The sequence below is a fragment of the Urocampus carinirostris genome, chromosome 7 (assembly GCF_059441175.1).
Source record: "Urocampus carinirostris isolate Australia breed hairy pipefish chromosome 7, RoL_Ucar_1.0, whole genome shotgun sequence".
NCBI lineage: Eukaryota > Metazoa > Chordata > Actinopteri > Syngnathiformes > Syngnathidae > Urocampus > Urocampus carinirostris.
The window spans coordinates 20,608,240-20,623,004 of NC_142355.1; the positions used below are offsets into that span (position 1 = coordinate 20,608,240).

The following is a 14,765-nucleotide window of genomic DNA, read 5'->3' on the forward strand; positions in this document are numbered from 1 at the left end:
GAACTGGTTATTTTAGCTCTTTTTTTTTACATGGAGGAAAAAAAAATCGTATTTATTTCCAATTATTTTTCATAATACATTTATTTTCACGCATATAAACACTGACTTTGAAACATTTTTAACCCCCCACCATCTCCAATACTAAGTAAAAGACGTTTAATTTTACCAAAATGTATCTCATTTTACAAACATCCATCCATAATCTGCACCACTTATCCTCAGTAAGGTCGCGGGGAGTGTTGGAGCCCATCCCAGCTATCTTCAGGCAGTGGTGAGGGGACATCCCGAACTGGTTGCCAGCCAGTTGCAGGATACACAGAGACAGACAACTCTCTCGCTCATTCACACCTAGGGACAATTTGATCCGGCCAATTAAACTGACATGCATGTTTTTGGAATGTGGGAGGAAACCGGAGTGCCAGTTGGAAATCCACGCAAGCACGGGGAGAACATGCAAACTCCATGGAGGAAAGTCCGATCTCTTGACCACAGAACTGTGCCGCACACGCGCTAATCACTGCACTAGCGCGCTACCCGTCCTTCGTATATATTATATATATCTGCATTACTTTATTATCTATGTCAGTGTTTACTTTAAGATCTTTGAAAATCACAATAGCCAATAACAGATAACCCAGAGAATCTTTAGACTATACCCACAACTACACATTTGGCAACGCTCATACCACATAACAAAAACAGAGTAATATCATAAATGAATCTTTAAACCAAGAGTCACCAACATTTTTGAAGAGCAGAGCTACTTTTTGTTACTGATTAGCGGGGTGGCCTACCAGTTTGACATACAACTCTGGAAAAAAAAATGTATTTTTACTATGTTATGTTTATGTTTTTATCAGGCTACAATTATTAGATGTAGAGTTAAAATAGGTGCAGTCAACCACTAAACTCTATTGGATAAGGGCACTGACTGATTTACTTGCGTATAAGGTGAACCCTTGATTTTTGATTAAAAATCAAGATTTTTTTTTTTCACTTTTTCTCAACTCCAACTCATCATTGTAAGTGACAAATGTTGTTGAATACGTGCGGCCATGATTAAAACCATTCATTGACTACCTAAACACGAGACCAAGATGAAATTTACTATGTATTTATTAAATGTTCTTCTAAGTCCGGTTCATCATCAAATAATAAAGAGTTTTTTCCCTTTTCATGCTTTTTTGCGTTTATATTTTTCATGACAAATTCACATGGTCTCTATTCTCTAAAGATTTGTTTCTGGTACTGTGAAAAAAAAGGTGTGATGAAATAAAATCTAGCACCCTTTTGTATGTCATCTGTATCATTGTGGGTTTAGTGGTTCGTGTTAGGTGCTCTAACTGCCACGGCCCGGGTTACATTCCCCTTGCATCCATTATTTTGAAATTGTGGTCAGCGATATTTTTTTTTATACCCTAACTGAGTTTTTTTAATGTTAAAAAAATGTGTGACCCATGCTTTAAAGAATCGATTCACTGCCCACTTATTAAGTTTTATGAGGTTTCACATGATAGGCAGATATCTTGTGTGTCTACAACAGCTAAAGAATAGTAGCTAAATCTTGAACTTTCACTTAATGTATTTACATGAGCTTCCGCTGTACTTGTTAATGATCAACACCAGGGCCCCAGACATGATGGCAAGATGGATGCAATGAGGTTTCAAAAAAGACAATTTAAAAGCATGTGATTGTCTCATGTGGTCTAAAGAGCGTTTCACTGATAAGAGCTGCTAACATTAGTCAGCAAGAGCACATTCAACACAAGTTTTTTTTTTTTTTTTTTTGCTGTTTCTGAGTTTTTGTGTCAAGGCGAACTCACGTGACAAGCTCAGTGTAGGGCCACTTCCTGTAATGATTCACCGGGTGACACTGTCACTGTAGGTCCTATTCTATGGTGTCCGCTGCATGAGGACTGAGATACAACCAAGAAGGCGTGACGCACAAGGTACTCTGATTTAAAGAGAAAATGTGTCTGGTTTAATAACCCCAAAATTAATCTGGATTCTATTTTTGTCCTTTTTGTGCAAGTTGCGCTGCTGATCAAATCAAACAGCCACTTTGTGCTTTGTCATTACTTTTGACTTGTCTTGTCTGTGCCACCATTGAAACCGCAATGTCATTTTTGGTGTCATTGGAAGGACATTTGTAATATTGAGATTTTCTTTTACTTTCTTTTCACTTGGATCTGTAGCTTTGCATACCTGTTCAACGTGATTTGTTTTGTCTATTCCTTTTTTTTTATATAGATTCTGCTGCTGGCGTACAATATCAGACATAATTCAATAAATTATGCGAGGAAGGGACATGTCACATTGTTAATATTTTTGTTTTTGTTATGGTTCTAGCATGTAGTACCTATCAAAAAAGAAAACAAATGCCATTAACTTTATTGTTTTTCTTTAAATTTGAGTATAACAAACTAACATAATACATGAATACAAAGAAACATTCTGGAACGATATAGGAAATGTTTGGTGCATGTGTTTAGCTCTAACCGCATATTTCATAATGCGTGAACTACCATTCCAGGGTTGCAAAGCTCATGTGATTACAAACCAGAGCAGCTTTAATCTGAACTCCCCCTGCCCTCCAAAAATACCCAATTTTACCTTTTACAATACAGTGGTTGGGTGGATCCTGGAAGCACTAAAGGTCGTGTCTTGGGTTAGTACAACCTGGTGGCAACAAATGTTTGTTTCCACCAGGTACAGTACTGTATGACATCCATTTGTTGCACCACTTATCCTCGCGGGAGTATTGTATTCCATAAAGCTATGTATGATACAGTAACCTGTACAAATTTACTACTGGTGTACCATGAATCCCTATTGACTTTATTCTCTTTTGAATAAAGTCTGTTTTCATTTTTTTTTACATCTTTTAGACTAATCATTTAACAACTATCCATCTATTAGCTGTACTGCTTATCCTCAGTAGGGTCGCGGGGGGGTGCTGGAGCCAATTCCAGCAATCTTCGCAGTGGGCAGGGCACACCCTGAACTGGTTGCCAGTCAGTCGCAAGGCACACAGGGACAGACAACTCACTCGCTCACACCCAGGGACAATTTGGACAGGCCAATTAACTCAATGTGCATGTTTTTGGAATGTGGGAGGAAACCGGAGTACCTGGAGAACATGCAAACTCCACACGGGCTGGCTATGGTGGCTGGATTTGAATCCTGAACCTCTGCACTGTGGGGCTACGCACTAACCACCTCACCGCCTTAAACAATTATTTTCTTGATTATTTGTATTTTAATCATATACAGTACTGTATTTTGCAGACTATAAGGCGCACCTTCAAAAACAGTCTTTTCTGAAATAATTTTCATATATAAGACATCGTGGACTATAAGTATTTTTTTTTTACTGTATTTATTTATTCAGCCAGTATAACCCATAAAGATGATCTCATCTCATCTCATCTCATTAGCCATACCGCTTATCCTCATTAGGGTCGCGGGGGGGCTGGAGCCCATCCCAGCCATGTTCGGGCAGTGGGCAGGGGACACCCTGAACTGGTTGCCAGCCAATAGCAGGGCACACGGGGACAGACAACTCATTCGCTCATTCACACCTAGGGACAATTTGGACCGGCCAATTCACCTGAAAATGCATGTTTTTGGAATGTGGGAGGAAACCGGAGTGCCCGGAGGAAACCCACGCAAGCACGGGGAGAACATACAAACTCCGCACAGAAAGTCTGGAGCTGGATTTGAACCCTCGACAGGTTCCCATGACATGAACTGTGCCGCACAAGCGCTAACCACTGCGCCGCCGTGCTCCATACACTTGATATATACTGTACAAGAAATCATTTGACACGCGAACACTCAATAATGATAAAATAATAGATTTAGAAGAATAAAAAGAATAGAGTAAAAAATATATTGTGGTGTATAATACAAGGTAAGTATATAGAATAGTTTAAAAAGAAAGAATATGTAAATAACAAGACTAGAGTAGAATAGGTTGGAGGAACGCTGTTGGCATAATAATACCATACATAATAACCTAAATCAATTCCCGAAGGCATGTCAAATTTAAAACATAAGAGCTAGGGCTACATAAAAACAATAAGGGGGTAAAACCCGTCTACAAGGCACACATGGATTTAAGGCGCACTTTTGAAATTTAGGAGGGCGGGGGGCATTTTATAGACTGGAAAATATGTTTTTTATTTATGATTCCTATCATTTTTTTAAATTCTATTGTATTAAATACAGATTTTTTTCATAAGAGAACTCACACAAAATATTCGTCTTTCCTCAAGGGACATGGTTTATTTCCGACACTTGTTTTATACGGTAAAACTGTTTTTTTTTAATATCGATCCTGGTCTGCAGTTTTGTGAACTTTGCTCCTCATTAAAACTTGTACATCAAATGCAGTTTGGTAGCAGCATGCCAACCCAACTGATTTATGATGAGCATAAAACTTACGCAGCACATTACTGTTGGTACTTGATTATCAAGCATGTCTTGAGGTAATGACCCTTGCATTTTGTAAAGGGGCATGGAAATGACCAGTGACTGTATTTTAAACGTTTATTGTGACATTTTGAACATATTTTTCTTGCGTTCTAGTACTAATGTTCTAAAAGAAACATAATTGGCTCATTGTTGAAGTGATGAACAAGGGTCACAGCGAGAGCTGTTATCCGTCAGAGTCAGTGGGGGCACCCGTCGCTTTTATTGAACGCGTCTGACGGCTGCTTATATTGCTCCAGTTCAAGGTTCTGTAGCACAATCGTTCCAATTATTTACTCATCTTTGCTCCACTTTGCTAAGTTACACATTTAAAGAAACACAGAAGAAAATATGTATTCGAACACCCTGCAATTTTGTTATTTCTCCCACTTACAAAATCATGGAGGGGTCTGAAATTTTCATCGTAGGTACATGTCCACTGTGAGAGAGATAAACTAAAAAGAAAAATCCAGAAATCACAATACATAATTTTCAAACTAATTATTTGTGTGATAGAGCTGCAAAAGGGTATTTATACATGAAATGATCTGCATTTATATAGCGCTTTTCAAGTCAATGACTTCCCAAAGTGCTTTACAATGTGCTCCACATTTCCCAATAGCGGCCTTGCAGCCATGTAAGGCGCTAACCTGCTTATTGGGGGTATAAGGGGTTCAGTGTCTTACCCAAGGACATTTCGACATGTAACACGGATGAGCCAGGATTTGAACTGGGATCCCCTGATCCCAGAACGAGCGCTCTACCTCCTGAGCTACTGCCGCCCCAGTAACATCTGTGTATCATGTAGAATTCTGACCCTGAAAGACCTGTTAGTCCGCCCACCAGAAGGCTACCTGCACTCCATGAAAAACTGGTGGAAACGTTTGACTTCTCTAACGGCAAACAAAGGTTACTGTACCAAATATTAACATTAGTTTTCTCTTATTTGCAGCTATATCACACAAATAAATCGTTAAAAAAAAATCATGATTTTGATTTTTGGGATTTTTCTTTTGATTTGCAGCTAGGGGTGCTCCTCTTCTGTGTTTTCATTGTCGGAATTGCTAAGCGAGATTTTCCGTAAACAAAATTTCCCCACACTGAAGTTCAATATGGTCACGTAACAAGTTTGATTGCTTAAACATGCGAAGTTCTGCATCAAAATTAATGCGCCTTAGCGGAGACAGACAGACGCGTACTTACGTGGAGGGGGTTTATTAAGTATCGAAGTAACGACCACGATGTTGCCAAATGTAACAAAGTAAAAGTACTGTTGTTTCTTCATAAATTTACTCAAGTAAAAGTATAGGGATTTAAAAATACTCCTAGAGGTACAAAACTTACTCAAGTAAATGTACTCCGTTACTACCCACCACTGCGTCTACATATACTGCAACGTTATTGACAGACAGATAGAATAGAGGTGTAGTGACTGTTCATCCAATCTCCTTGCAGAACACAAGGCACGATGAAAATCCGTAAAGTAGCGAAACTGTGAAAAGTAAACCGCGATATGGCAAGAAATTTCAGTGCTTCTTTTTTTTAACAATCCTCACGGACATGGATGTTTTTGTCATCCACGTATGCCAAAATGGACCCCAAGGTACTTTAGTGGAGTCCAGTGAGGAGGCCTACTAGTCTGTTTCTTTAAAAAATTGAATTCCTCAGGGATTTATTCTGTAAGTGATATCGTTGTGGGGAAGCTGCACACTGAGGACTCTTGTCTCGTTGGCACAGACTCCCTATTGTCATGACAGCACAGCCAGGAAAAAAGACTGTAGGCCATATAAATAACATACTGATGTGAGAGCCTGGCAGGGTTGGATGATGGACTGCATTGGACAAGTTAAGCTGCGGGCATGACTAAAAAAAGTGCGACGTCACTTCTATGGCGGTTGACTCATGGGGTTCTCACTCATATTTAAAAAAACAAAAAAACAAGGACAGCATAACAGCAAACTCAGATTAAATGCAAAGACTCATTTCTGTTCCCCTGCAGATTATTACCTCACTCAAAATTTTAATATTTTCAATGCAGAGCTTGGTGGTTTTAGGGGTAGGGCTGAAACATTTTTTTTGTGTTTATTTGGAAAATAAAATAAACATGTAGTACACAAATTATCTATTTTGTCTTGCGGTGAGTAAATACATTCTGCGTTGTGTTTGTAAGGTTTATTATCGCTTAATAAGGGAATTGCAATCATTAATAAGGAGATTAATCGGCTGAGGTTGACAGTCATGGGCTCATGTTATGTAAAATACCTGCTAAATTCAACATCCGAGTATTTAAAAAAAACATTTTTATATGATAGTTCATGTATGTTTTGCTTATAATTTAAAACAATATATTTTTTAATGATTTTTTTTTTACCAGTAGATACGCTAAATAATACACACTGTCCCTTTAAATGGCGTGTCAACGGCAGAGCTGTTTTGCTATCAACAAAGCACATATGTGAAGGTCACAGGAAAGCAAGGTGCAATCCTAACATTTTGCTAATAACACTTTCCAGGTTTTTTTCAGATATTTTGTTGTGGTTAATCTTTGACAAATATTTCCATTGTATAAAAAATAATAAACTCCAGATTTTTAGGTAATCTGTTAAAGCCCCAGTGTGTACAATTAAACCACTAGACGGCACTGTATTGTCAAATGCGAATGAAAACCAGTGCCAAGAGCTCTGTATAGCTTCAAGATGCAAGACAAAAATGGCAGAGACTTAAGTGGGGATTCCACTGTGTAAAAGAAATACAAATGACTCAACCTATGATGGTTTCTAAGAATGAACATTGATCTGATAGCTCATGTAATTTGCCTGTTTTTTTGTACCACTGCGAGGCACCAAATATTACACACTGTCCTTTTAAATAACCCTGTCAAAAGTTGAGGAAGGTTGTTTCCTGACCTCATGCGTCCCCCTGACCCACCCCCAACTAAACAGACACACACAGTCCTTTTTCACCTATGTGATTGTGGGAGGTGAGCCAGCAAGGGCAGAGGTGTCTTCAAGCTATCCAAGGAAAACACACCAGACCACAGCTGCCTCCTTTTTTTTTATATATGCAATGGAAACATCATCTCTTCTTGTGCAATTCGTCCCAGTAATATTTCGTCATGCGGGCTGTAAAGAAAGAACAAAAAAAATCAGTACTTAGTCAGGATTGGGTAAAGCTGAGAGTCGTGACTCGTGACTGAGGAGCATTGCTCGATGGGAGGCGGGCTTTGGTCTCCTGCAGAGGTGGCTTGTAATTGGTGGATTCAGGGGGTGGGGTGATTGGGGGTGGGAAGAGGAAGCATCTTCACATACTGTAGCGCAGTGTCAAAAATAGGGAACATCTTGGCAACATCAGGCTTGTTTCATGCATCTGCTAAAAAAAAAAAAAAAAAAAAAAAAAGATTATTTGTGGATGTGCCCAAAAAAAACCTGAAGGTCCGAATCAAAGGCTTATACTGTTATAAAAGCCAATGCGTAGCAACACGTTTTAGTGGAACCGAAAACGGCGAACAAGATTCTGTTATGCTCTTTGTTAGGCTGGATTGTTATTTTCTAAAAACTATTTATAACAGAGCTACCAAATCCTAAACATTTTCTGTCACTATATCATCTCTCATCTCATCTCATTAGCCGTACTGCTTATCCTCATTAGGGTCGCGGGGGGGCTGGAGCCCATCCCAGCAATCATCGGGCAGTGGGCAGGGGACACCCTGAACTGGTTGCCAGCCAATCGCAGGGCACACGGGGACAGACAACTCACTCGCTCATTCACACCTAGGGACAATTTGGACCGGCCAATTCACCTGAAATGCATGTTTTTGGAATGTGGGAGGAAACTGGAGTGCCCGGAGGAAACCCACGCAAGCACAAGGAGAACATACAAACTCCGCACAGGAAGTCTGGAGCTGGATTTGAACCCACGACAGGTTCCCATGACATGAACTGTGCCGCACTAGCGCTAACCACTGCACCGCCGTGCTGCCTGTCACTATATCATTTCATTGCAAATTACTAAACCAAGGTAAATTCTATTTGTCAATTTCTTCAGCTTTACTTGACATACAAAGTAATCGAAATAATGTTTTCCACTGCCCCAACTGGTTCTGGTCAATGTGATTATCTAGGAAGTTTTATTTCTAACCGGCATGATGTTTTGATGGTTGACTAAACCTATTATAACGTTACTTTTAACAATTACCTGGTGCAACATCCATTTTGGCCTGGTCATCCTGGAAGGAGGATTACCTCATTTGCGGTCCCTTCTCAAAGTTTCTTGATTTTCCCCATGCTGAGGTTTTTGAGTTTTTCCTTGCTCTCATGTAGGTTTTATATCAGGGGATGGTGTAATAATAGTCTGTGGTCTGTGTAGCCCTTTGAGACTCTTTGTGATGAAGGGCGTCACAAATAAAAATGACTTGACTTGACATTGAAAACGATAAGGTGCAGATGCGGGGGCACGGCGGCTGGGTGGTTAGCACGACCGTGGCACAGTTCTGAGGTCATGGGATCGAATCCTCCTGTGCAGTTTGCATGTCCTCCCCGTGCTTGCGTGGGTCTTCTCTGTGCACTCCAGTTTACTCCCACATTACAAAAACAAGCATGTTAGGTTAATTGGCCGGTCAAAATTGTTCCTCAGTGTGATTGAGCGAGTGAGTTGTCGATCTCTGTGTGCCCTGTGACTGGCTGGGAACCAGTTGAGAGTGTCCCCTGCCCACTGCCTAGAGATAACTGGGATGGGCCCCTGCATCCCCGCGGCCCTTCTGCAGATAAGCGGTGCAGATAATGGATGGATAGAAGGTGCAGATGCATGCGAACAGTCCTACCCCTAAGATAAAATAAGTGCACTGAGCTTAAGGCTAATATAACTGGAATTTAAGACAAAGGACACAACATACAGTAAAGTATTACAAACAGCAGAAATAATATAAGTAACACACAGGCAAATGCAATACAGTACACATGTTCTATAAAAATGACAAAAATCTGAAAAACGATCTAGCAATGATTATTTTGGTATTGAAATGGTACACGTTGATTGTGACATATGTTAAGCAGTATCTTGATCTAGTTTTTTGAAGTGATAACACTGTCCAGGAACTACTTTCAACCAAAAAATGGGGTTCTTATCTGTTACTAGGAAAAATATATATACTGTAAATCTGAAAACTCTCTTTCTTTGAAATAAGATTTCCAATATTTTGCACCTCTGTTATTTATTGACAGACAGAAAATTAGCTTTTTTGGGGAAATAACTTTTTAAAGTACATTATTCTGTTTTTAAATGACTTAAAAATGATCTACATTAAATTTGAAATTATTCAGATTAATGTAGACTTATGCGTATTATTTTGTTCCAGAATCAAATAATATACTATTTCAAAATATTATTTAGTGTTGACAATAATTGCTGTTTGAAAATAATAATATAAAATAGCAGAGTAAAGACCTACTCTACACGTTCCAGGGATATGAATTTAAGATTTATATTATCTGTTCAAAATACTTTCCAGTTGCTAGATTTTAAGTATCCTTTAAAAATACTTACTTTTATACAGTTTTGTTTGACAGTTTTTTCATATTCTTATACCTTATCTTATCTGTTTCCTCGTGTTCGAGTCAAGTCATGTTTATTTGTATAGGCCTTAATCACAAGGAGTCTCGAAGGACTGCATGGACCACAGATTACTGCAAACCACAGACTATTATTACCCCATCCCCTGATCTAAAACCTACATAAGGGCAAGGAAAAACTCAAAAACCTCAACATAAAGAAACTGAAGAAGCCTTGAGAAGGGACCCCACATTAACAAAAAACGAAATGAAAATTTAAATCACAAATAAAAGTGTAATATTAAACAATAATTAAAACAAAAGGATGACCAGGTTACAATGGATGAAGCATTAATAAACAATACATAGATATTGTCAACATGAAATATGTCATGATTACGTATATGACTCAGCTGTGCCCGATCCTTTGGCGCTAACTGCCGCGGGCTCTGATTGGCTCCTGATCAGTATTTGTACCCAGTCCTGTCTGGCCCCTTTTGTCAGTCCGTCTGCAAACCTCAGTTAACACTAGGCAAGCCTTTTTCGACCCTGACTCCCACCTGTGCCATCCTTTGCTCCCGTCTGTCACCCGGCTTCGACCCGTTTTTGATCCTGACCATGTCTGCTCTCCCGTCCCAGCTTTCGACCTCTTTTTATCCCCGACTACATCTTCTCTCCTATTTTGGCTTCCGACTCGCTTCCGACCCCGACCACGTTTTTGCTCTCCTGTCCTGGCTACTGACCCGTTTTTTTCCGTCCCCGACACCGCCGCCGCTCACCACGGAAGATTCACTCCCGCGTTCGGAACACAAACCGAGTATAAGAGCAACCTGCTTCCCGTGTCCTGCAATCACCGGATCGTGGGCGCAACCTTTTCTCTTTCTTCCAATAAAACTTGTGAGAAACGCAATGCAAGTAGGTCCTGTCTCCGTTCTGGTCTTGACAGAACTATAGGTCATTCAACTACACAACTATTACTACAGAAATATTAAAACAAAAATATTGCTACCTTTGATTGGTTAAACATGGTAGCACCTGGCATAGTTTAGCATAAAAATATTTGCGCCATAGCAAAGACAGACGGACGAGTACTTAAGCGGAGGGGATTTATTAAGCAACGGTGTAACGACTTTAAGGTTGCCTAATGTAGCGGAGTAGTCATTTTTTTCTTTACAAATTTACTCAAGTAAAAGTAAAAGTATAGGAATTTAATAGTACTCCTAGAAGTAAAAATAAATCCCAAAACTTACTCAAGTAAATGGAATGGAGTAAATGTACTCCGTTACTACCCACCTCTGTGGAAACGATGTTCTGTAAATGCACTAATATTTAATACAAATCTATATTTTCTTTCAGATATCCCCCGTCTTTTCCCAGAGCAACTTCAAAAAGAGAAAACAGTCGAAAAATCAGCCCCTGGAATTTATAATTCCAATTTGACTGCACGAAACGTCTGTAGCGAGCTACCAAACTCCCTCCAGTGATCAAAGTGAACAGACTCATTAAAGTGAAGAGCCAGGGCTTCATATAAATGGCTGACAAGCAGATCAGGTAAGATTGTGCTAAATTTGAATTGTTTTGCATTTTTCTCTCTCGTGTTTTTGTCTCTGCTGGTAGTTTGCCTGCCAAATTGATCAATGGGGGTATCGCCGGTCTAATTGGAGTCACGTGCGTGTTTCCCATCGACTTGGCCAAGACTCGCTTGCAAAACCAGCAAAATGGATCCCGCCTTTACACCAGCATGTATGTCGAAGCGTTGCGCATATCACATGACGTCAAGGTTTTTGTGCAACCTTCCTTATCTGTTGTTGTTTTTCAAAAATACTATTCTAGGTCAGACTGCCTTATCAAGACCATCCGGTCTGAGGGATACTTTGGGATGTACAGAGGTGAGTTTGATAATTTAGGAAAAACGAGATTAAAATTGAGAAGGCAAAACGATTATAAGTATTCGAATAGTATTCATAATTGAATGTTATTACAGCTGCATTTTAGAAATGCTGGGCAGCCTCCGATCTAGCATAACTTATCCCATCCCTACATTCTTTGTATCGTTCTTAACATTTTTTTCATTCACCAAATAATGATTTGCTAGCTAATTCCAACCAACTTTTGAATAGAAGAACCAGAAGCACATAAAGGGACAGTGTGTATTAATTGACCACTAGATGTCGCACGATTGTGTCATGCAACTGAAAACAAGCGCTAAAACGCACAAGGAAGAATACAGAACTAGAGACTTAAAGTGACCAAACTACGCCAGTTTTTATTCTCATTTTTTGCCCAGCTTTTCATGAGGGTTTAAAGTCTTGGCTGCAAGATGGCAGAAACTATGTTAGTTCCCTCAAGCTGTTGCTCGCATTTTGTCAAGAACCAGAACAGGAGGAAGCCAGATGAGCTTTATTTTACGGGAATGGGGCAGTCATGCACATTAACACAAACGCCAGTGATTCGGCGATCGCTGGGCGGAAGAAGAAAGACAGAAGTCTAGCGTGGAACTACAGGAAGCCAGAGACCAACGAGATCGATACCAGTTACACGAGCCGATACCGGACAGATGGTGTCGATATCGGACAGAACGGGACTGACAGGATTGATAACAGATATAGGTGACTGGAGACATAGATCAGACAGGAAGAAATAGACGGGATCGATACCAGACAGGATACACAAACAGGATATCGGACAGAGTCAAAACACACGTCTTGAGGGTGCAGAGGTTCGTTGACGGACTGACAAAGGGCGAGTGAGAGCACTGAGCTTAAATAGGAGGGGGAACAATTAAGGTAACCAGCAGCAGCTGGCGCCAAATGAGTGGGCACAGGTCAGTATAATGAGTAACCATGACACATTTTGTAAAATAACTACAGATTTCTCGGCCTACAAGTATTTTACAAAACGCATTTTTATATGATAATAATCTTGTTTTTCTAAAATTTAGGTTTTTACCACCAGAGGCGCTAAATATTACACCCTGTCCTTTTAAGTTATGAAGGGTTTTATAAGATTGGTCACATTTATCCATTACATTTAATTAAATAACATTTTAAATGCCTATTTATGTGTTAAATACATTACATAATTATTTTTATCTATTTTAGTGCAGCAAAATAAACAAAAAGAACTTACTTTCTACTGGCTTCTTTGTGATTTAATTTCTTCTGGTTCACTTTTGGCAGGTTTTCACTTTTGATACATGGATAACTGTAATTTTGTTTCCTGTTAGGTAACAATTTAATCAAATGAAATTAGAGGCACTTTTAAAGGGAACTCAAGGTCACTGATGAACGGATAAATAAAACACACTATGTGACCAGGAATTATAAACCAATTAAAACCTAGTTAAAATTAAAAAAAAAAAATATGGACGTTATTAACAAAATAAAAGCTGATTAAACGTTTCTTTTTTTTAATCCTTCATTTTGCACTCTAAGAATTAACCCCGCTTGAACTAAACTCTCACCTGCAAAACAAACATATTTGTCATGTAATCTGCCAAAATAACGAAAATAAAACAACCATAAAAGGTTTTAAGATCAGCCCCTCATTAATAACCCCCATATATTGTTTAAAGTTATGTTTTCACATTTTTAACAGTCATGGAAAACGCAACTAAAAACAGTTCCACTCAGTCTTTCACGAAGCGCGCTGAGATTTTGCAATATGCTGACAACTTTGTGCCACTTTAGAACGGTGGCTCAGAGGGTTGAGTGCTCGTCTCCCAACCAAAGGTTTGCACGTTCAATCCTCAGTTCTCCCGTGACCGTGTGGATGTGCCCTAGAGCGAGATACTGAACCCCCGGTCGCTCCTGATCCTGCGGCCATCAGTAGGTAAAGAGGAGGCAGCATTATGACTACCTTGAATGCAGAAAATTGGTGAATCTGTGCATCTCAATATGAACATATTCAGCAAAACCCAATTTTACTTGTTACGTTGTAAATTCTTGTTTTCAATGCGGCGTGCAGTGTGTTGGGGTAATGCAATACTTGTTAGAAATGTTGAGATTTTATCATCATGTAAACCTCATAATTAATAATCTTATATAGTAATACGATAATAATAATTTGCTTTCATTTTTTTTATTCCTTTAAAGTATTTTGGGGGGCTTTTCTTTCATATCTGTTCAAATAAATTCATAATATAGTAATTACCACAATATTGCGGCAGGGCTGTGTCACGACCAGAGCAGAATCAGGACCCAATTGCGTAACGTTTACCACAATTTCCCTTCGGGGATGAACAAAGTATCTATCTATCTATCTATCTATCTATCTATCTATCTATCTATCTATCTATCTATCTATCTATCTATCTATCTATCTATCTATCTATCTATCTATCTATCTATCTATCTATCTATCTATCTATCTATCTATCTATCTATCTATCTATCTATCTATCTATCTACCAGTTTTATTAAAAGAAAGAGAAAATGTTGTGCCCACGATCCAGTGTTCGCTGGATGCGGGAAGCAAGTCGCTCTCGCATTCTGATTGTGATCCGAATATGGAAGAGGATCTTCTGTAGCGAGTGATGGCGGTGTCAGGGATGGAGGGGGGGGGGGGGGGCAAAGCGTGGTCGGGGTCGGCAACGAGTCGTAAGCCAGGACGGGAGAGTAGACGTAGTCTGGATCAAAAATGGGTCATAAGCCGGGACGGGAGAGCAGACGTGGTCGGGATCAAAACAGGTCGTAGCCAGAGACAGACTGGAGCAAAAACGGGACAGGCGGGAGTCAGGGTCGAAAA

At 39.5% G+C, this 14,765-nt stretch overlaps 1 protein-coding gene across 1 annotated transcript in view; it reads left to right on the forward strand.

Moving 5' to 3' along the window:
- Positions 1-14,765, forward strand: part of slc25a22a (solute carrier family 25 member 22a) — a 31,690-nt gene that overhangs the window by 4,252 nt on the left and 12,673 nt on the right. Inside the window, exons 2-4 of the mRNA XM_088340106.1 lie at positions 11,376-11,570; positions 11,637-11,762; positions 11,853-11,908. Of these exons, the coding sequence (XP_088196232.1) occupies positions 11,551-11,570; positions 11,637-11,762; positions 11,853-11,908 (202 nt within the window). The 5' untranslated portion in view covers positions 11,376-11,550. The remainder of the gene's footprint in view (positions 1-11,375; positions 11,571-11,636; positions 11,763-11,852; positions 11,909-14,765) is intronic.